At 40.5% G+C, this 24188-nt stretch overlaps 1 protein-coding gene across 1 annotated transcript in view; it reads left to right on the top strand.

The window, feature by feature from the left end:
• LOC127013877 (chloride channel protein C-like) overlaps positions 1-24188 on the top strand; it is a 77692-nt gene that overhangs the window by 2585 nt on the left and 50919 nt on the right. The window contains 9 exon segments of the mRNA XM_050892936.1: positions 1238-1318; positions 2299-2474; positions 4602-4694; positions 7424-7667; positions 11058-11252; positions 16074-16171; positions 19672-19772; positions 20272-20443; positions 22039-22210. Of these exon segments, the coding sequence (XP_050748893.1) occupies positions 1238-1318; positions 2299-2474; positions 4602-4694; positions 7424-7667; positions 11058-11252; positions 16074-16171; positions 19672-19772; positions 20272-20443; positions 22039-22210 (1332 nt within the window).

Below are 24188 nucleotides of genomic sequence, written 5' to 3'. Positions count from 1 at the left end.
GAGGCTGAATATATCACAGGGAATATCCAAGAAAGGAACAAGTTTAGGTTTTCCATGAGGAAAGCATATATAATGCTCTTGGAATATTATTTCCCTGGGGTTTCTTATATACAAACTATGTGTATGTTTATAAAATATATAAACAGTGGATGAGTACACATGCATACATGTATATATGCATTTGTATGTATATACATGCATGTGTATATATACACACACTAAAGTATAAATAAAGAATATATAGAAAGAAACCACAGTTTGACTCCAGGGCATCACAACAACCATTACACACACTGTTGGTCCTGTTGTATTATAAAATTTGTCCTATTGTATTAAACTAATACAGAGGGACAGGAGGTAAGCTCTCACAGGCTCTGACATCAGTACAAACATGTAATTCCTGCCCTGGAAGACCCTCCCATCTAAATACCTCCTTTAGCTGCGGATGAGCAAAACTCATTTTCGTGCACTTTGCTTTGCTGTTTGGCTGTGCTGCACGAGGCGCTTACAAAAGCCTTGATGGGAGATGCTGCCGGGAAGGCTGCGGTGGCTGGCTGTAACGCTGTGACCTCAGAAATGCAAGGGATGTGTTTGACCTGCACACACAATGAATCACGGCTGAGTGCTGCCTGTGGAAGGCAGCGAAGTATGTGGGAGCTGAGGAGTTCTGGAGACAGCACGGCTGCGGTCAGCCCAAGCACAAACAAACAAACCAAAAACGCAGGGAGACTGAAACATGTTTTTTAAATGTGAGAAGGCCTAGTATGAGAGATGTCCTTTTGGTTAAAATAAAGCAGGAAAGAGCTTGCTCACGCATATTCTGTCTACTAATAATAGCTGGAAATTCATAAAGGTAATTACTGATGTAAGACTTTGAAGCCTCCATTCAGGCAAAATGTCTCCTGAAGACACCATTTAGTGTTTTCTTGTGCATGTTCTTAAGGTCCTTTAACTCTGCTTCTGACCTGAAAAGGGCCTTCATGAGTAACAACGTATCCTTTATAGTGTTTTTAGAGATGGGCAAGAAGTCCTGGAAAAAAACCATGACTTGACTCTGAAAGTCATCACTCACCTTACTGTTACTCACTCCCGTCCTTCTAAGGAGCCTGCACTGCTTGTTTTAGTTTTTCCCTATGGTACACCTTCTGCCTGCAGAAATCTGTGGGACAGAAGATCATTGAAAAGCAGGACCTGGTCTACAGGTGCCGATGTAGTAATCTCTTTGTCAACCGGACAGGATGGCAACATCCACATGACCTGGCTGTGTGCACTTGGGTCTGGGCTGGCCATGGTGGTTCTCTCTTCCGGCTCAGTGCTGGTAAGTGTTACGTCTCCTATGCAACAAGCCTATAACGCTGTGATAAACCAAATCTTTTGCTCTTCCAAATACTGGTTAATTCAGTATTTTATTTTAAAAAAGCCCTCTATTATAGAACCCAGTTGGAGAGGTCTTTCTTGGCCTTCAGCCTAAAGCTGGATTCCACCGCCCATAACTTATATAAAAGTGTCTGGGGTGAAATCAGTGGTAGTGGCGATGCAATTTACACTTAGCATGTGGTGTTTATAAAATAAATACAAGTGGCAGCTGGTGTAACTTGTGAAAACTTGGTGTTTGGAAGGGGCCTAAGCCAAAGACCATCAGTCCATATAAAAGTTACTGTTGGTTTTAGATTGGTCTTTTAGCTGTGCTATGTGGGTATCACTTGTAGCCCAGATCAGTACTTTTACGAGGCAGCAAGGCTAAAACATTGAGCCTTTCTGTCATTTACTGTCCTGCTGTGTTCAATTTAATTATAGACAGGCAATTAACAGCATAGGTGAGAGAAAAAGTGAATGTTTTACTGAACTTACCCCGAAATCCAGCAACAGTAGGAAAAGGAATTTTGCTGTTATACATGTAATACTGACCAATTTTAAGCTATCTAAAGTCTGAACTGACTGGAAAAATCACACAAGTTCACACATACACCCTGCCCCGCAGACAGCCTGTGCAAAGACAAGAGGCTGGTTGGCTTCAGGCATCGGAGGGGATGGCAGGGGCCCTTGTCAGTCATTTTGTTCTCTCATTACCCCCAGTACACGTATAGCAACACTGTTGGGAGCTTGAATTTTTGTGTGTAGCCAGGAGTTATATGTGTATCTACGTTGTCTGTTAATTCTGGGAAAGTTTGTTCATGAACAGAGCAAGGTGAGGGCTGTACTTAAAAACTATGTCTATAGACGCATCTAACACATCAACATCTAATGATTATTGACTCTGTTTCTCTCTTTTTTTTTTTTTTCTTCTTTCCTTTGCAGTTCTTTTGCCCAGCAGGTTCACCGTCTGGCTTGCCAGAAATCATTGGGTATTTGAATGGCACTTCTATTCAACATCTTTTTAACATCAAGACCTTTTTAGGGACATTTGTCTCATGTGTGCTGGCTGTAGCCTCTGGGCTCTTCTGTGGGCCAGAAGGTCCCATGATCCATTTGGGGTAAGAAATAGCAGACAAAAGTTAAAGCTATCAGGCTGAGGGTATGGGTTTGCAATGTCTGTCGGTGGCAGCTCTGGCTTAAAAAATACCCTGCACTGGGAGCTCTCTTCACCTGCGCTGTCCCCTCCTTTGCATTAGCACAACTATTCATGCCATGCAGTGAAGAAAAACATTTTTTCGCTGCGTATTTTAAATACTGGCTTGGTTCCCTAGTACGATTCCCCGTGAGGCTCAGCAAGCAGTTATCTGGACAACTGCAGTGAGTTTTGTTTCTGAAAAGCAACCTGCCCTGCAGCTATGGCCTGCCGGCTGCTTTGCATCTCGTATAACTGCTTTTACCTGTGCAAAGTCTGTATAAAAATAAAGCCAGTCTCAAGTGGCTGCGCACAAAAGGGGCGACAATTTTACAGCCACCTGCAGAAGTGCTATAAGTGGGAGTGCAAGGCACACAGCGATGGACAGCCAGGTCCTCGGGGTCTGTGTCTCCAGCTTACAAACACGGCAGCCGCCGGTGCTAGCTAAGGGCGACCACAGAAACCAAGCGCTGCTTTGCAAGCTCTGCGGATGGCAGATTGCAAGTCGGGTTGGAGCTGCTTGTTGTTCATGCGGTAGTGTAATATTATGTTTCTAAGCAGGGAAAAGTAGACTTTATAATCTTTTTGAAGGATGATGTTTTTATCTCGCCTTGCTATATACAAAGAAAGAGAATCCCCATCACCCCATTGTGGTCCGGGCCTTATGAGAAGGGGAGAGGAGGGTTGCCCAGTCCTGCTCTGTAGGTCAGAGCGGTTCTTAAAATTTACTATGTTGCAATACAGCCAAACTTAGTAACTGCAGGCCAGATTTTGGGCTTTTCTGTTTTGGTAAGTTACATAATTTCCTTTATTTGCCGTTTAGAGGAGAATCCTGCTGCACTTTATTACCATTATTAAACCATATCTTGAGTAGAGATGGGTAAAATTGGTCTCTACTAATGTGATATAGATCGTTTGTTGGCTGGTTTGCTGTTTTATTTCTGATCCTTTTTGGTTTTGGAAAGTATTCATCCTTGAGGTTTGTTGTCTTCCTCTTCACCACCCTGACCAAATCTATCCTCCTCCCCACCACCATTTCATATTTTCTGTTACTCCGTGGGTTTATATTTATTTATTTATTTGCACAGAGATGCAGCACCCTAGGGAATGACTCAAATGTTCAAAAATAGGAGCGCATGGTTAGTCAGAGGCAGCCACAAACCTTCCAGACAATGATTACCAAGGTTTAGCTCTCCCTTTAGGTTTCTTTTGTTTTCTTTGCTTTCAGACATTTGTCTCCAGGAGCTCAGAGACTGCAGCTGATTTTTTTTTTTTTTTTTCCTTTGTGCTGGGTTGGTAACAGTGATGAGTGAGCCAAAGAATTGAATCATATTTCCATGAAGAAAGTCAGCACGGTATTAACGTGATGCCTTTTCAAAACATAGAAATTAAGAGCTAGTTTAATTTAATTTAGCTGGAACCCTCCACCATTTTTATTAAACATAAACACACGTAAGTTGCTAAAAGCCTCTGAGAGATTCGTTAAGGCTCCTAATTTAAGTCTTGTAGAAAAGTCTTCCAAGATTATACAATGAATAGATTTTTCATTTCACTCAGGGTTAGGGAATTCTCACACCCACCCCCCATTTAAATGTAGTTTGAAGTGCTGCCTGGGAACACACTGTAATAATTTAAATCATTACACGTCTTCTGTTAGAAGTAGGGCTGTTCTGGCTGCCGTGGTCATTAACCTGGGAACAGATGATTGAAATGGTGGGCTATAGTCTGATGTGTCACCACACTTGGGCAGACATTAACATGCAGTTCTTCAAAAGGCATTTCATGGTCTATCATCACAACACTCCTTGCAAAAGAGACATTTAAGTCTCTGAGTCAAGAATCTGAAAGTCTTTAGTAGCCTCCTGCTTTATGTCAACGGGACTTTGCATATTTAAAAGACGTGTTCAACATTTTCCATGTTTAAATCTGTTGAAACCAATCTAGCTTTGCTGCTGCATGCTGGCTAAGGCTCTGTCCTCCCCTGCCTTTAACTGTGGCTGATTTATGAATAATTTACCGAAGAGTGCTCTCAATTATACAACATCACTTTTAGTGCTCTCCTGGGCTGTGGCCTGAGCCAGCTGCAGTCGGACACCCTTGGCATCCGCCTCCCGATCTTCACCAGGTTTCGGAATTCAGCTGACAAGTAAGTGATGGGCAGAGCTGTGGGGCTCTGGGGGGGCTGCCTCGCCGCCTGCCCTCGGTGCCCCGGGGGTGTCCGGCAAGTCGCCAGTGAGCCCATTGCATCTGGAAGGGAAACAGAGATGCTGCTCCAGCAATCTTTCAGCCTTCCTGCTGTTTGTCACTTTGGAATGGGGAAAAAGCCACCCACTCTAATTAAAAGTAAGTTGTTTAATTAAACAACTTTAAAGTTCTTTAATTAAAAGAAAGTTCACAAGTTGTTTTATTGAATGCTTGTGAAATAATACATTAATACTGAAGACCTTTTCCCATTGCCTTCTGGGTTGTATAAGGAGGGAGATTACGCATGGACTTTATCCTCAAATTAACGATGCTGGCCGAGGAAAAAAGAGTTGATGAGGATTGCACAATGTGCACAGGGGGCCCTTGCTTTATTTTTCTAGTTTTGAAAAAGTAAATTGTTTGTGACACTTTTTTAATCTGGCTCTTGTCTGCTCATGCACGTCTGTGAGATAACTCGGGTAAGCGCTCTCTTGTGAACAGTTCTACTGAAATTAATGAGATTAGTTTCCAGGAAAAGAAATTACAAACCAGTTTATGTCTTCTGGATGGTATTTATTGTCATGTTGACATACAAAACCCTATACAATGCTGGTTTTTTTCTAAAGCAAGGAAAAAAAGAAAGACTCCCATGTGTTGATTTCCTAAAGAAATACAAAGAATTCAAATGAACAGCCACTGTGAACTATCTGTAGCTTAAAAGAAAACCAAAAAGCACCAAAGGGAGGATACGAGATCTCCTTTGCCTTTAGCCTTTTAAGATCAGTCATTTAAATAAATCTGAGACGTGCTGGTTAAACAAAATTTTAGTCATGGAAGAAATCAGCAATTGTGGTAAGAGAAGCACCGAGAACTTTGGTTTTTCTCTGCAGGATCCAGTTATGGTATAATTAGAAAGAAGTGTTAGCTTGCAGTCAGGAACCATCCTGGGAGAGACAGGTTGTGTGGAAGTCCCCTTCACAGAGAGGGTTGTTGGTGAGCAGCAGAGACAAATTTCAGTCTAAGCGAGACCTTGCTTCTTTACAAAGACCAGGATGAAAGACTCCGACTTCCCCAGTATGTTTTGGAGTTAAGTAGGCTCAAGAGACGTATCCTCTCCACGTACAGTCACAGGCAGAGCAGTAACTGAGCAAGCATTAGGATTTTGAAGGATCTTAAGGCGTCCCTCCATTGGGCAGCTGTAACAGATGTGTAGGAGGGGTCCAATTTCATCGTTGATACTACTGGTGGGACATGTAGCACATAAAACTGACTGGAGCAAGAAGTTGGAGACATCCAAGCAAAGCTTGCCCAGCTTTTACTGCGACATGCTTCACATGTCACTGTGAAGATACGTGTAAGTAAAAATCCATGCACAAGAGTGTCTAACTCAGCATTTGTGAGCTGGGAAATATCAGACATAAAGTTGCCTGTGTAGCTTTACTGGTGGGCTTCATTAAGGGCTTTGACACATAAACTGTCTAATCTTTTCCCTCGTTTTCTGTCCATTATTGTCATTGCTACCCATCTTTGTACTGATAAAATTTGTGGACACCACAGAGAAGTCAAAGGGGCCCCCTAATGTTTAGAGATAACTCTGATCTGTTGGGTTTTTTTTGCTGAGAACTTGGCATTTCTTAAAAATACTTAAGGGTTTTGTATACTTGTTGACTTCAGCTAGTACTGAATGCTCAGCATTTCTGCAAATTATCCCTGGGGTCTCAGGTAGCACATCGAGAGGATGCAAGTTTTATAAGCTGGTGAGCACTAATGATTAGTACATTATATGTATCAGCATCACCCCAGTATCCCCTGCAAAGGCTGGACTTGAATCTAATTTTCCAAGGCAGAATTCAAGCATAATTTTATTTCCTCTTTCTATGTCCTTCCTTCTGTTTTGCACACTGTGGCCTTCCTTAAAAACATAACATTTGTCTAATGCAGGATGTTGTTTTCATGTAATGAAATGGGTGCTTTGGAAAGAAAATTATGTTGTGTGGGGGAAAATAAATAAATAAATGTATAAAGGAAGACTGTCCATTAATGCCTTTCTTTACAACACTATAATTTTATTTTTCTTTTTTTTTCTTTTTTTTTTTTTTTTCTTTACTGGAACTGGCTCACAGTGCAGATCTCTGCCATTTGAGCTCCTAGTGCAGATTACAGCAACACAAGTTTGTTGCTCTTCAGGGTGTATGTGAGCTCCACGCCTTTACAGGGCGGGAGACAAGGCACATATGTTCCCTGTGGATTCCTCAGACATTTACAGACTGAGGCGGCATGTTGAGCCTACAGGCTCTGGGGCCGTACTCTCATTCTCTAGTGAATCCCGAACTTTCTTACCTTTTTTCCCTGCAGTATTTCACCCCTGTAACTGTGCTGCTTCCGAGGGTGAGGTGGTACGTCTGCCTGACGTTAGGCTGGTCGGTGCTAGTTCAGCAGCTCGCTGGCGTGGCGCAGTGGTCCCCGCGCAATGTTATAGGATTGAGGGTTTTGTCAAGGCCAGAGGTCAAGACGGACAGGTCTGAACTCAAATCCTAGAGATGAAAGGCACTATAATAACCCTAAAATAAACCATCAGGTCTATAAATTCAGCCCCATAAACCCAGCTTTGACAGGAAACAATGTTTATGGAGGTTTTTGTTTCTGTTTTTTTTCCTGTTACCCGAATTTTGACTCTTCTACCTGTTGCAGGCGCAGTTTCATTACGGCTGGCGCGGGAGCAGGCATAGCTTCAGTATTTCGTGCCCCCATCAGCGGGCTCTTGTTCACGTTAGAAGAAGTGTCTTCGTTCTGGGACATCAGGCTGGCCTGGCAAACCTTCTTCTGCTGCTTGATGGCTACCTTCACCACGGATTTACTGTCCTCTTCTCTCTATGGGTTTGTTTACAGAGGTCATTTTGGATTTTTTGAAGCAGAGAAAAGAATTATATTTTGGGTATGTACTCTGTGGGTGTGGGAGGAAATAGATGCAGGGTTTTAGACTTGTCTCAGCATTGTTGCTGGGGGAGTAGCGGGAAAGGGGGACTGAGAAGGGGAAAGGGTGGTATATGTACAATTATCAGATCAGTGGATATGGAAGCCTTCACAGTTTATGTCTGGTAATCACTTAGATAAAACACAGAGTTGTTCTGTTCTAAATTAAAGTGAACAAATAGACAAAGCATCTACTGTTTGCTTATTAGCTAATCATATAAGTTATTAACATAACTTTCTGTATTGGTGCTGGATAGGAGAGGGATACTTCGAAGTAAAGGAAAAAAGCAGAGAAGCTCTTAAATAGGGTGTCCTCTCCTTCTGTAGTTGGCTTGAGCTCTCCACTGTTGCTGCAGGCATTGCTGTACTGTGCCCCTGTTCCTTGGTGCTTACAGGTTAAACTTTTGAAAACATATAATCACTGTTTGTTCCTGGTTGCACAACGGAGGTGACCTTCAGCCTCAGCTACCTTTACTTTATTCCTCCCAGCACGACACAACCTTGATCTTTGAATTTTACCTTGTGTCCACCTAGAAGTAGTTGCTTTTACTATCATGTCTTTCACTCATTTTTATTGCAAGATGATTCAATAGCGATGTGCAAGTATCATGATCTTCACTTCTTCTTGCCTAAATATCCTTCTTTGTATTTGACTTGAAGATCAATTAGAGAGCTAGAAATAAAACCCTGGTCTTATGAAGCCCTGTCCACTTTTTGCTACTAAGTAAATTTTTCCTAAGGTAATTCCCTGATCACTTTCATTGATCTCTGAATTTCTTCTGGCTTGTATCTCTTTAGCAATGCAGAAACCAGAGATTATGGTGTTTTCCATGTGTAGGCATACCTTGGTTGGGAAAATGGGCAACATTTTTTTGTGTGCATGCTGCCTGATATAATGATTTTGCATATGCTATGCAGAAGTATTTGGGGTATATTTGCTTTACCACAAGTTTAGCTGGGGCAAGTGGAGAAGACATTGGTTTTCCACCCAAATCCTTTTTGTGGACCAACTCATAGTGCAGTCCCCCAAACAGTTGCAGTGACACAATCAAGAAGATAAAAATTTGTGGCAGAAAGGTGAGACTACATGGACAGGGAAGAGGTCAGGCCTTCTGAAGCCAGATTCATTGCTGAAGACAAAGTATCATGTAATGAACAGCTGCATGCACAAGGGAGAGTGCTATTTTACAATAAGCATTGCTCTTTTAACACTCCTTTCAGGATGTTTTCTGAAAAGAGCAGTGGATTGTCTCCTTCTATCTTCTCTTAGTGTCATTGGAGGGAAAGCTAGCTAAAATTATTATCAACATGACTTCTGGCAGGGTGCAATAGTTTTTGGCTCTCAATGTGGTACAGATAACCAGAAACGTTTTCATTTCACTGAACATGGGGCTCAGGGGAAATTTTGCTTCTTTCATGTTTTGTGGCATTAACCAACACAGTTTATAGTGGATAAACTCTGAATTTGAAAGCTTGTGGGTTATGTTTCTCAAGAAAACTATTTGTTTTCTTTAGTTTCATTCTACCTAGCATAATGTTACAAGGGGAATTTATTGTACTCCAGAGCATGAGATTTTCAGGAAGCCTCACTTTATTTTTACATAGACCGTTGGATTATTTGTAAAGGTGAAACTTGCTCTGTCGGTAACAGATATTTCTTGATGACTGGCCAAAACCTGTGGTTGATACTACAACAAAAACAAACAATACACTGTGTCACCTTTCATTCCCAGCATGTGAAGCGTGCTTGACTTTACCTTTATTGCCACACACATGCAGTGTAATGTGCATATATTACTTAAAAACAAAGATCTCAGTATATCTTTCCCTTAGGAAAAATGGAGTTAGGGAGAGAAAACAATAAAACCATGTATGTCCATTTTTAGTTTTAATGCAGGATGGGAATTAAGTAGAGTATAATGCAAGATATTTGGATCCTGCAGTGAATAAAACAGAATTTTTCTACTTCAAATTAAGCTACTTGTCCCTGAATTTCAACGTCTTAAACATTAGATCTCTTTAAATCCTTTGGAAAAGGATGGATTTTGTTGCAGCTATTGGTAAAAATAACATTATTAATGTTTTGCTTAGTACATGGAGTACCTACATATGTGACGGTTGTAGTCCTGATTATAAGGCATGATACACCTTAAGTCTCTCCCTACTCCCTGTGAGTGTACCCTGCAGGTGTTGGGCTTCTTGTGCCTGGGAATGGCTGCTGGGATTCTCCCTCTTCCAGACCCGGTTTCTCAGTCTGCAGCACCCTATGGACCAACTCTTCAAGCTTGGCTGGATTTTGGCTTTGGCATTCCTCCTCTCAGGAAATACCAGCAGTGTTTAGTACAGCCACCTGGTAGATTTGTTAAAGTCTAGGCTAGCTGTAGCAAGAATAAGGTTAAGGGTCAAGAAGAAGAGGAGGAGGAAGAAAAAAGAGTTTGAACAGTAAGAGGGCCTGTGTACTTGCTCAAGCAATTTAAGGAAGGCTGATGGTTTGTCCTATCCCCTACCCCCAAGATTATACCAGTTTAGGTTTTTTTGCAGGGAACCCTTGACATGTGCCTGTACTGCTTCTTGCCAGGTAGCTTTTTGAGCATTTCGTGATCTCTTACTCTGTCTAGATCCTAATCTTGACAAAAAGCTGTGTAACTCTAAGCCTGGGCTAAGGAAATAATATCCTCACAACTTTTAATAGATTGCCACTGATCTGTTGACCCCTTTTTGTTGGCTGGAAGATAAAATTAAAACACGATATTGCTCTCATCCTTGCTGCCTGTTGAGGAATCAAGCAGAAAATTGAATTACTCTTCCAGCTGCTAGATTATATTCTGTGTTTGTGATTTGTTGTTCTGCAAGTGGTTCCAGATCAGCATCAATTTTCATAGTTTTACTTAAATAAATTTACTTATAAATGATCTCAATGCACATGGATGCAGGTTGACACTTAATAAATGAACTTTCCCAAATTATGATGCAGATACAGACACAGTGAGCAAAGCTCTGGTTCAGCAGAGTCTTTTGAAGTGTTCATTAAGGCCAATATGTCATGTTATTTGGAGGTAACCTGAAGTGCTGAGTGCTTGTGGTAACTGTAGTGCATCATAGAGGTTTCTGCTATGTGTGCCAACACCAGTGTCTACCTGCTGGTTCCACTCCTGTGAGATGTGCAAGGAGAGTAAACCATCTCTCAGGAGATCAGCTTTAAATTGATTAGCTGAGCTCCCTAAACCACAAGGAAAAATTTATTTCCTGTATGGAAATTACTTTGTGATATCAGGTTTTGTAAGAGAGGGTGCAATATTTTATGTCACTAGCAGGATGCTCAGAACATTTTTTTCTCCTTTCTTTGACTCAGGTTAAGAACTTGCTGGACATGAACATCTTGGCCTTTGTTCCGACCATCCTCCTTGGAGTGCTTGGAGGTCTTCTGGGAGCTCTCTTTGTTTGCCTAAATATAAAGATTAATAAATTACGTATGCAGTTCTTTAATTCAATTCCAAAATTATCCCTTAGAAAAACAAGCAAGCTATTGGAAACTGTGCTCATCCTTGTAAGTAAATAATACGGTTCTCTTGATTATATAATATTTACAGTGGCTAATGAGGGCAGGTCATAAATTGGCTGGATGGAAAAGTGAATCTGACCTGCTGGTACTTGGTAATGTGCAACAGAGTACAGCAAGCATATGGATTTCCAAAGTACATGTACGTATTTAATGTTGGTGGGTATATAAGAATGGAGAAGAGATGTTTTGTTTTCTTTTTTTGTTTGTTTGGTTTTTAATGCTTGAAGTATTTTACTTGTAGAGTTGCTCTCCCACTGCTGCTCTACTCTGATGGTACTACATCAACTTAGTGACATGTAGCAGTTACGTTGGTGTGCTTTTGCATTTATTTGCAATCTATGGAGGGCTGTCACAAGTAGATTTCATCCATTTTTCTCCATTTTTCCTTGCTAGTGATTGATCCTCTCATTACGCCACACAGCTTGCTCATGTAGCAGAACCAGGCAGACATCCTCCTCCGCACCTCTGCACTTGGGCGCTTTTTCAGCTGTTACATTGGAAAGAACAATTAGGAGACTGTTATCATAACCATATGTATTTTTGCTTCAAGACAACAAAGGAGATCTCTGCCTGTTGTAAGAAGAATAGATGCATGAAGAATAAATGTTGTAGAGAGTTTAAAAGTTATGAATAGGTACAGAAAAATTTCCGGAGCTTACTATGTATCTGGAGTCAGTTATCCCTAGTTGTTACTGATGGAGGTCAGCCTGGGGCCTCAAATGTCCTGATAAGACATGATGGGGCCATTTTACCTCTAGGCTTTGGAGTTTCCATTTGGCATTGTATACCTTTGGGGAGGGTCATGCCATTGGAATGAAAAGGGTATAGACAAAAGGTTCCCATATTTTGAACATTTTCATAATTTTCAATTTTATACTTTGTTTATAACTTAAGTATGTTGTTAAATATGGAGGAAGGAAACCTTCAGAGTTTTCTACTGCACTTTTAGTAAATTGTGCAAATTTGGGTTTCTCTGCAAGTTTCTCTAGTGCACACCTGCTTGTCATAGTTTTTCTTTTTTTCCGCCACTTTTGAGGAAGTCTTTCTGAGGAGTTTTCAGACCTTTTTAGGTGTTGAGGTGACCTTTCTTTAGGGAAATGAGTGCACACCGAAGCCCCTTTCTTCTGCCCTCTCTTAGGCAGACTTGCCAGTATATTTTATGTATGTTATATATATTTCTTATATATACTATTGTATACTTTCTCTTCCCTCCCTCCTGGAGAGAGGGTTGCTCACTTGTAGACCAGTGGGTTGGCCATATAGATGCTCTCCTCCCATCAGCCCAGACATGCCTTCAGCAGCCTCTACTCCGAGCCAACAAAACGACATAAGCTTCAGGGAAAAGTAATCACCTTGGCTTGCATCAGTGACCTGGATGATACTGGGAGGAAAGCAATTAGTATTTTAAATACGAGAGGGGAAACTTTTGGAGCTAAAAGCGTGAATAACCATAGGTTGAGGCACAGGGTCATGTCCCTGCAAGGTCTCCACTGATTGGTACAGAGATGCATACGTTTGCCATGGGTTGCACCGTTTTAGGGTCAGAAAGAGTGCATTTCATTTAGTCCTCGAAAGGTGTGCGTGCTATGGCAGTCCAGCTCCTCTTCCTCTGCCTAGTCCTGCTCGTTGGGTTCTCTGCTGGCACATCAGAGGCGAAATCTGACCTCCGGTAGGAGGAAGAGGAGGAGGAGGGATCCCTGTGAACGGACTGTGCTGGGGCAGGTCCGTGCCATCGATGACAACTGGATTTTAGCTCCTCTTAGCGGCAGGATGCCGGCTGCTCACTTTGCAGCCGTGTGTGTTCAGCATCTCGCTGAGGGGAGACACCTTGAGGAAGCTTACTTGAAGCTTTTTGCTTCCACGTTTGAAGGAGTGGGTAAGGTAGGTAGGGAAAACGGGTTTTCTCAGCTCTAGGGAGAGTCTTTCCACTGCCCAGCCTTCTTTCGTTGTGCTACAGATTTGCTCCCAGGTCTTGCGAAGGACTCGGGACTTGGTGCTGTTGAACACTGCAATGAGACATCCTAACAAAAATCCAGTTTTCAGACCAGCAGGATGAGGGAGTAGAGTCCCTTGTGTGACTCCCATTAGTCCTGCATAAACTCCACGGTTTCCAAAGGACCTCTGTTTATGAGAGGTCATGTTTGTAACAATTATTATTTTAACAATTTGGAGCCGGAGCTCTGTGTTTGACAGCCGCTTCCCCTACTATTGGGAAAGGTTTGGCTTTCTCATAGTACATTACAAAAACCTTGCATAAACTACTTAAACACATAAAAAACACACAGTTCCTTATTACTTTTCAGAGAAAAAACAAAACGAACCACAACATAAGCCAGCAAGACCCAGTATGTTAGAAGATACTATAGGATTAAACTTAAGATCAGCTAGCAAAGATTTAGTGTCAGACGTAAAGAAAATGCCTCCTAAGAGTTATTTTACGTTGTTTAGGAGTGGTGCCTTACTGACTCCAGAGGTTCGTGGAGCAGTTAGCACCTTGCCAGATCATACCTGAAACTGGGAGAACAGCATGTGTTTTGTAGGGCTGTAGTACTTACAAGAGCTTTTCTGTTTATATATTTTTGTCTTCATCCTGTAAATTTTTTTTTAAAATACTGTTTTTTAACATTAACTTTGTAGCATGAACTCTTATTCAGACTGTTTTTCCTTTTTATTAGCTCTAGAAGATCCTACTTAGGTCACAATCCTTATTTTATTATAACTTGGCAAAAAAACAGCAGGAAAGAAACTGTTTGATCTGAGAGAGAACCATACAATTCTCTCTTTTTTTTTTTTTTTTTTTTAATAAACTCACATAATCAGGCAACTGAAAGAAACTATGTCACGGTGACTTTAACCAAAAATAATCTTGTACAAACCAGTCTGCATTTAAACTTGGAAAGGACCCATCACGGTATCTTCCACACCCACAACATAACCCAGAGTACCATTCCTTTGACTGGAATTGAATATCTAATCTTCAGCCCATAGATTAGGCAAAGCCGTCTTCCTAAGTGCCCTTCTGCCCCTTGGCCTGCATTTGCTTCTCCTCAATTCATCACCTTTCTCTCTGTGAGGAAATCACAATGTAGATAATGTTTTGCCAAGAATCTGGCAGAGCTATCTTTCTTTTTCTACTTTTTTAATCACGTTGACTAATGCTTCTGTTCCAAAAGCTCAGTGTTTCCATGGGCAGGGTAGACAATTTAAGGATATATGCATATACACTTATATATTAAGCTGTCAAAACTTTAAAAGGTTACTTGAGAGAATTTTTTTTTTTTTTTCTACCTAGCTGTGAAGATAGGCTACTGCTTTAAATATGTAGCCACTGGCTCCAGGCTAGCTGTCCTTCTAGCTCCCTTTGGACTTTGGGGCTTTGGCAAAAACTTGACCTGGGCTTTGGCAAAAACTTGACCGGGGTTTGAACTGTCCCAGAGTTAAGTTTTCAGAAACAAAACCTGACCTAATCTGTGTGAAGACTGAACTACTCCCAGTTTCATCTGTCTCTTGTAGATGCGCTCTGCCCATAAGCTTATAATCTTTGAGATACAGGGAAACAAAGGCTTGAGATATGATTGTCTGACAAATCGTCACAACTGCACACAGCTGAATTTCAGCTTGAGGGTTTCTATAAATGTGCTACCTGAGCTGTTCTGTAACAATCCACAGAGTGCATGAAACCTTGTGCTTGGAAAATGTATTATTATTATTACGGTTGTGTGTTCCAGTAATTTTTCTCCAGATGTCTACTGAAATCTTTTCTAAATATTTTTTTTTTTGGCTGTATCTTCATTTATTTAGAAATGTAAATTGATCTCAACTAAGATAAAAAACTTAAAATTAGTTTTGAATGAAATATAACTATGTTATATTGAACTATGTTTAACTATGTTCAATATAACTGAAATACAGTCATCTCACGTAAAAACTTCCTTTGCTTTTGGTGAATGTAAAGCAGCCAGTGAAAACACCTTCTGCTGTGCTCTATTTCAAACATTTTTGGTTTCATTCATGTTTACTTCAGAACGGATATATGGTAAACTAGTAGGAGGACCTGATAAAGTCTCTTCATCCATTTGGATTGCAGTGTCTGTGTCTCTACTGTATAGTATGTAATCTGCTTTAGGCATTATAGCCGTCTAGTATTGCTAGGGTGTCTAGGAAGTTCTTTCTGTTGATTAACTGAATGTTAGTCCTTTCATAACATCCTCCTTGTAAGAGAAGGGAAGCAATAAGTTTGTAAGTCAGAAACAAGTCTTTAGCTGTTCATACTGACCAGGGACTTCAAATTTGCATAAATCAGGAAGTAATTTAAATTGAAGCAGTGGATTGTTTTTGACACACAGCATAATTTTAAGTACCAACCAAAAAACTAGATCCTTAATGAAAGACACGTAGATCCTGAGTCCTTGCTGTACACAAGTTGCAGTCTCGGGCCAGTAGACTGCGAGGAGCTCTGGCTGACCGCATCTCCGCTGACTGCCGTGGCGCATGGCGGGGAGGCTGGCTATGCATAGAGCGTCCCACATGCTGCAAGTCTTTCTGGAGGTAGCTGTGGTCTCTGGTGGCTAACAGAGTTGGAGGCCAATTATCTAGTTGCAACAGTTGAGTCCCTGAAGTTAGATGGGATGAATCCGGGCCGTACTCTTTGCTTATGAGCAAATGCTGATCTTCTGGGATATGTGGGCAAGACAAAAGGACAATTTCCTTGTGGTAACTGCTGGCACTAGTGATTTTAGACACTTTTCTTTCTGTTTTTGTCTGTTTCTACATCTCACGATAGTCTACTTATTTTAATGCCTGCAGGTATGTACAACGACTGTTACAGTATATTTACCGTATTTCTTTCCTTGCACTCCAGTCACGAGCGTGAGAAACTACCAGCTGAGAAACAACTCAGAAATGTAAGTGGGGAGAGTCACTAGGAGCATATGTATGTAAATACAATTATTAACCATTTCTCCCAGTTAGTTGTTATGAGGATTTGGGATGGAAAAATTCAGAGGTGCATCAGAGCTGAATGTTTAAAATGAATTCTTGTAGAGACAAGAATCACACTTAATCTTTTAATCACTGAAATTTAATCACACTTAAACTTTTCCAGTGAGAGGCATTTGCCATCATGTCAAATTAAAGAAAAAAAAAAAAAGGAGAAAGAAAGAAACAAAAGGGAGTTAAAAAATGAAAAGAGCCTGAAACATGGCTGTATGTATCACGCAAGCAGTTTTTTGATTTCAAATCCTAATTTTGGTTTAAAAGGTGTATAGGCCTTATAGACAGATATATAAGCCTATAGGAGGCAGGCTGTGCTTTAACTGGAAAGCTGGAACTGGAAACTGATGAAAAACCTTTGTTATTTTCAGCTTCAGTCAGCTACTATTGGCTGAGGGACACGATTTGATCAGTCCTCTATATAGTCCACCAATAGGTAACACATCAGAGGCGCATGCCACTACAGCACAAACTGTAATCCAGGGACTTAAAATGACAATTATTTTGTTAATAAACAGGCATGGAATATGTGGCTGAATGGCTAAGGATTTTATGGGTGATACAGTCGAAGAGATCCTTGAATCTGATACAGGTTTTGCAGTCCAAGTATCTTTCTTGAGAAATGCCTATGAGGAACCCAGGGGAAGTAGAAAAAGAATTGCTCGGATTGAGGTTAAAGGACAGCTTGATTTCACAGTCATTGCAAATGGTCACTACCAACTTGTAGTTTTACAAATTCATAAATTTGTAAAGTTTATGAATTTCTCCTTCCAAGTGGGAAGCGTCATATATGTTGCATAATGCAAACTGTAAATACTGAATAACTTGCCATTGGTGACTGGGCTCTGAACAGCTTATTTAAGTACATAGAAAGCAGACATACTTTCCCATTCTTGCCACCAATTCTAGACTGTCATTTGACTTGCAATACCTGGTTCAGTATTGTTTGCTATAATATGTATTTACATATTGTTTATAAAAGCGATCTTGTCACTTACTTAGTACCAGGACTTGGTGACTATGGCTATTGGGATTGCTACAGGAAAAGCCTTTTTCCTCACCCCGACATCCTTTTTTATTTTAAGGACTACATGTTTGCAAAATGTTATTTTTCAAAACAAAACTATTTCTGCTCTAAAGGAAAAACATCTGAAACCACAATAATTTCATGGCTTTTTTTGTCTGTCTCTGAATCAAAAATAGTCAGGCTGATCCAACCTAGAGGCTGAACAGTCTTAGTGCCAATTTTTCATTTGGTGTGGCTACAAGTTATAAAGACTACATCCTCTTGAAAATGGATAGATCTGAAGGGAATTAAGCACCATATTGTCCTGGACTTTGCAAGGCCATGCATATGCTGGAGATAGTGATGATGTCTCTAGTAAGCTTGTAATAAGGTACAAGACTAAACATGGAAAAGAAGGTTGTTCACTGTTTTCCTGTTCTTAGAAATTTAAAAAGGGAATTATGATTGCAGTCTTGAGACTTTAGTTAGGATCATTTAGATTTGGCTCATCTCAGCGTAATCTGAGATTCTTAGTCAGTGCTCCAGAGGCAGGTGAATATCCTTAACCTTTGGAGATCCAACAGGTTAGTAATAGGCACCCTTGCCACTGTAAGATATCCAATAAGAACTATATAACAAACAACAAAAAAAGATGCTTAATTTTGTCTTTTGTACTGATCCAACTTGGTGAAGTGTATGTTTTTTCTTTTAAACCATGACAGTACAAGAGCTGCAGCTCCACATGGGGCTGTATGTGGCTATGCCAGTATGACATACAAGGAAGTATGGCTTCCTTCTAGCATAGCTTATCCTCATAAATTTATACTGGAACAGTGCTTTCAGTAGCAGTTTGTAGCACTTCCAGCAGGTCTTGATATTCTTAGGAGAAGGAGGAATAGGAGGTCGTGGGGAGGCAGGAGAAGGAGGTAAAGAAGCGATGGCTTCTTCCATTAGCAGGTCTCAGTACAGCACATGTATTCCTGCAGCATGCAGTGTGGCAGTGCAGTCCTCCCATTGGCACCAGGGAGAAATCTGTCTCTACTAAATATACTGATTTCAAACAGAAAGAGTTAGTAGTACATGACCCTGTGTGTAAACAAGTCCTACATCTCCATTCTCAGTGCTTTGTTCTTGCTCAACCATGTATTTTAATTGTAAAAAAACTTTCTTCTGTTGTTTCTCTCTGTTATTTTGGTATTGCTGCAAGCTTCAAATTACCTCTCAGATGTGCTGGGTTTTGTGTGCGCACTCCTTTACTGGTAGTGAAGACATTTGTATAGAACTTGAGGCTTTGCTGTAAGTGGGTTACACAATCATATGATTTCTAAAGCAAGATGGAGTAAATAAGTTTTTTATTTTTTATTGACCATTATGAATTTGGAATATATTCTTGTTTGAGTGGCTGGATTAATGTAAAAAGCAAATACAAGATTGGGAAGTATCCTGTGTTCCTTTGGTTGCCAATCTGGGGTCTGGAAGAAATTTTCTTGCACTAGATGTTGGCTGCATTTTAAGTTTTCCTTGTAGTTCTGAGCAGGGATCAGGTGGGTCAAATACCACAGATCTCCTGCTCTTTGTTCCAGAAACAGAGTTCATATTGTTACTGTTTAGGTTGTGGTGATGTCCAAAACATGCTGGATGCTTTCCAAACTGGAAGAAGGAAGTCATACTTGCTTGGAGAGTGCAATTGCTCCAGATGACAGAGATTGAGAAAGTGTCCAGGAATAGTAGTGCTGTACAGAAAGGCTGGTCATGGTCAGCATGATAACTGGCAGTCTAAGTTGCAAGATGTTGAAATAACTGGTGCCAGTATTTACCGAAGGAGAGCTTTAAGAACGTGTTGGACAAACATCTTTTAGGTGTGGTTTGGGTATAGCCTGCACTGCTGTGGAAGAGGAAACCTCTAAGTCCTTCCAGCTCTCCTGTGCAAAGCTTTCTAACTGCAAATGCATCTGTCAGCTTGGGATGCTGTGCTTACCCACCGAAGCATTCGTCAGGAATGATAAATTTTTGGTCTGCTAATCCTGTTTTATAGAGTTACAATGATATGTGTGGACAAGGAGATCAAGGCCAGGATGGGCGTTTTAATCAGATTTTTTTTCCTATTTTCTGGTTTTAGGCAGTGCAGTGTGATTCCTGGTTTTGGAAATTTTGCGTTTCAGCAGCAGGAGGTTTATGCAGAGGAATATAAGCATTAATAAACTAGATTTATTAGCTTAGTAGAATAATTAATAAACTGATCTAGTAAACTAGATTTATCAGTTAATAAAACAACTTAATTGGGAGATGTAAGGGAAAGTAGCCTTTTGGTGTAGAATTTACATCTAATAGACACATTCTGTACAGGCACTAAGATAGGTTATATTCATCCATTTAAGAATTTTTTTTTTTTTTTTAATATTTAAGCATAAATAAGTTCAAGAGAGAAATTTCAGAATATAGCTGTTCATCAAGCACATGGATTGGTCCAGATGGAGTCAGATATTCTAATCAAACCTTCAATCAAGGTAAGGGGAGCTAAGTGATCGATACGTGGGAACAAATGGAATTTATGTAACTTGAGGTGATATCCAAGTATATTTACTCATAACGTAGGTTTTCTTCAAAGTAATGTAGTGCTCCCTTTTGAGGGAGATATCAGAACTAAATTCCATATTTGAGCCAAATACCCTGGGAAGTTCCTGAGTTACTACCTCTGAAAGGAATGGGGAAAGAGCCCTGCTGAAGTGGTACAGTTGCCTTTCTTTGGCTTAAATGGATGCAGCTTCTCCTTGTTTAGATCAAGATTAACATCACACGACCAAACTGGAAAGAACGAATGTTCCTTGTTTTCCTTGAAAGTGCCCCAGATGCTGAAGCTGTCAAGTAAACTCCAATCAACTAATCTATGTACTTTGCTGATTTTTTTATCATGTTTAAGCAAATGAGAACTACTACAGACTGTATTTTTGTAAAGGATTCTTTTAATGTTTTGTATCTCTCCACATCTCTTCCTCTGTGTTGCAGCTGCTGCGCTTCTAGTTGAAAATGGGAAGCAAGGGATCACATATCTTTTTAAACGTGGGACTCATGAAGAATTTGGATACACATCCCTCTGCACTGCTCTGGCATTTTATTTCGTCCTCAGCTGTTGGACAGCAGGTTCTGCTGTTGCCAGTGGCCTGGTTATTCCTATGCTGTAAGCTTTACCCGTCTTGGTTTGAGCTTCCTGTACAAAAGGCCTGCGTTGAGTAGCAACAATCTGAATTGTAAGCTGAAAGCTTGGCAATAGCAAAGCTGTAATTGCTTGGAGGAGGTTATATAGGTGGAACAGGATGGTTTGCTTGGAAAGAGATGCTAAAATTGTGGAAAAGAATGAAGAAAAATCATCTGAGAATAGCTGTGGAAGGACCATAGCCAGAACTGTGTACTTTCCAAGTATAGATCATATGATTCCTTTGGGGACCCAGAGGGAGTCTCGGCTGCTGGCTCCATCTCTGTAACTGTAGAAATATGGGTTCAGATCCAGACTTTTCATCTGTTTCTTATGCACATAATAGCCTGAATCTTAATCTTGGACATCAACACCCTAGACTTTGGAGAAAACTGCAGTTCGGTCTTTTGTTGTACTTTTTAGAAAGCTGTGGTAGACTACAGCAAAGTTCTTACAGTAATGTTGAGAGGTTTAATGTTCAGCAAGCAAGGAGTCGTGGCTGGAGAGTGGGCATCCAGCATAATGCAATTCAAATACCGAAAAAATTCTAAAAAGAAATAGTGGTGTGTACAACCTTCTGCCTTTGCCCTACCCTTGAGTATTCATCTCCTACCCTCCCCAAACTGTTGTCTAAATCAATTTTTAATATGCAGTGTTTGCTGAAACATGGCATACTCGGCTGAATAGATATAGATAGTCAAGTCTGTCAGCCAGCACCCGTGTTTCTGACCCGATAACCTAGTTTTTATAACCATTCTAGAACTACTAGAACTGCATCCATGAATAAAATGAATCAGTTGCATTAATAAATGGGAAAAAGTTGTGTAATGGTGCAAGATGATGCTCCCCAAATCAGATAATATATATCATATATATGGCTATTGTATAAATAATAATTCACCATTTCTGGACGGTGAATGTCTGTACAAATCCAGTTCATTGGCTGACCCTTGAATCTGTATATTTAACTCCTTGCATATGGAATGAAATGCTGTGTATGACGCCAGCATCTACATGCCCAACTGTGCTAAATTTTGTTTTTGCTCTTCAGTGTAGCATATCGTTGGTTTGAGGACTCCTGGGTTCTCTTCACAGCTTCATTCCTGGTTAGCTTTGGGCAGGTCATTAATACCTATTAATCTATTTTGCCCATTTGTTATACGGCTATAATATTTTACTTGCCAGGTTTATGGGGCACAGGTAGACTTAATTTTAAGAAATTATATAAGGCTGGAGCTCTAGAAGTGCGGCCTTTTTATCTGAAATATCTCAGTGTATATATCTGTGACCTATACTTTCGACTGTATTCCTGTAAAGTTCATTCTCATTTGGCTTTGAAAGACATTAAGAAAGATATGCTAATAGTCCTTTTTCTTCAAAGTATGGTAAATCTGGCAGTTTCATGCTAGTGATTGGCACTAAGTAAATGCTCATACTAAGGAAGGATGCTAGAGCTTTTCTTGGGAAAGAAGTCGCTACAGAAGTTGACAAAATTAATCTGGAATCAGCAGAATATTAGAAGCATTTCTAGAAAACACTATCATTGGCAAGAGGATTGCTCTTTTTCTTCTTGCATCCAGGTACACAGGAGCTTTGTATGGCCGGATAGTCGGTTTGATCCTTGTTTCCATTTTTGGTGTTCAAACTAATGAATACGGAGCATGGATTGATCCAGGTCTCTTTGCTGCCATTGGAGCTGCCTCCTTTTTCAGTGGTGTGTCAAGACTAACCATCTCCCTCACTGTGATAATGGTAAGTATGTTAAGTTTTCAGGTATTTGTGTGACCAAGGTTGAGTTGAGCTTTTGCTGCTGCAGCTAAATGAACCACAGGTGGTGTCCCACGCACATTGAACTACAGAGAAATAAATTATTGGCCTGGCTATTTCTAGCTTGCCTGAAGAGGTTTTTTTTTTTTTTTTCTGGGACCTTTTATTTGTGAAGTGTAAGTTTGGAAGTAATGCTTTGAATGAGAAATCTGACTATCTGTTTTCCTATTTTTTAAATTTTTTGGGGTTACGGAAATGACAATGGCATCAGTGGTTTACAGGCAAGAAAACAGAATATACTATCTTTTGTTTCTTCTGGATTACAAAAAAAATAGTAGATCACACTGCCTGGCTTGTGAATTGACTTCTGGGGGGGCTGAGGGCCTTGTGCAATGCACCTTTTTATGTTGGGGCTGAATATGGCCTTCTGGATGGAGTAAGTGAAGGATTTGCAGTAGTATAGGCAGGTGATGCAATGGGAAGCCTCCCAGGTCTCTCTGGTAAATTTATGCCTTATAGATTTCAAAATTTTGAGATTCACTAGGAACACATTGCATGTTTCTGTTTCCTGCCCCTCTCCTTTTATAACAGAACATTTTGAGTCTATGCTTTCCAGGCAAACCTCTGAAAGCTAGAGGATTACAATTAGAGAGGGTGCTCTTTGCTCTCCCCGCTTGCAACACCTGGGGACAGTGAGTTGTAAGGCACAGCTGAAATTCAGCTTAGTCAACAGGGAAGTGATGTTGAGGTCACAAGGGGGAAGCTTTCACCCTTCCATGGCAGGACATTCAAGTCCTATGAGTGTTACTGTGTGTGGAAATTTCACCCATGACTAAACCCAGTCTTGGCTGCCCGGCTGGCTTTGCCCAGAAGGATCTCATTAAAATCTTTGCAGCTGTCAGAATTCACCCGGAGTGACCAAGTCAGGATTTTCCCTCCTAGTACGCTGTTGCGCAGTGTTTGATAAAGTAGCTGTTTATCGGCACTTGCTCCGAATTGGGTTCATTTTAGTGATAGGTTGTGTAAATTGTGTAGGAAGCATTTTTTTTATGTTTTAGCTTGAAAGGTGTTGTATGTGCATAAAAAACTTCTCTATTGTGAAATAATAATTAGATTGATTATGGAAACACTCCTCCTTCAGTGTCCTCTTGGTACTTTAGCACTTTCTTTTCCATTAAGAACAAATGCACTCTGGTATTTTTGCTTCTATTGTTGCTGTTATGCATCTTTTGGAAGTTACTGTATGATTTGTTGGCCAGCTACTAAGTCTGTAAGACTTGAAGGGAGGAAAGTTGGTGCCTGAACACTAGGTGTAAGTTTTTTGAGAGCCCCAGTTACCACTAAATGTAATGTCTTTTCCAAAGTAGGCCTGAATTTTTCTTGCAATAGCTCAATACATTTTAATTTAAGTATCATTTGTAAACCATTATTTTATGGTCTTGCTGCAGATATCAGTCCTTAGTGGCAAAAGTGATTGATTGACATCTTCCTTAGCTTTGTGCTCATGAGGCTGTGCTTCATTGCAGGGAAGTGAGAGGTGATTATGTGCCAGAACACTTGCTGGTCTTGGATGACAGAACTGTGTTTCATTCTGCTCTAGTAGAGAGAAAAAGCCTACATTTTATTTGCTTCAATTTCTCCCTGCCTTCCCCACTACCTGCACTTGTTCTTTTTTTTTCCAAGTGCCTCCGTGAGCATGCATGTACGGCATATGCAAAACAATAGCTGGAAACTGTTAAGAGAACTGTAGGAAACTCAGTTGAAAAGGCACTAGAAAAATGATGAGGATTGCATTGCAATGTGTTCTGAATTCCCCTAGGTGTCATGTTATAACTCTTCTGTGCCTCTCTCTGCAGAGGCAGATTGTGTTTCAATTCATGTTCATCCAAGAAAAATAGCTGCATTGCTTGAGGAAATATTAATTTTTGAGGAGAAAGAAGGTCTTGGACATGACAATGCAAAA

Source organism: Gymnogyps californianus, chromosome 2 (assembly GCF_018139145.2).
Source record: "Gymnogyps californianus isolate 813 chromosome 2, ASM1813914v2, whole genome shotgun sequence".
NCBI lineage: Eukaryota > Metazoa > Chordata > Aves > Accipitriformes > Cathartidae > Gymnogyps > Gymnogyps californianus.
The sequence above is the reverse complement of the archived record's forward strand: the minus strand, read 5'-3'. Positions and strand labels throughout refer to the sequence as shown.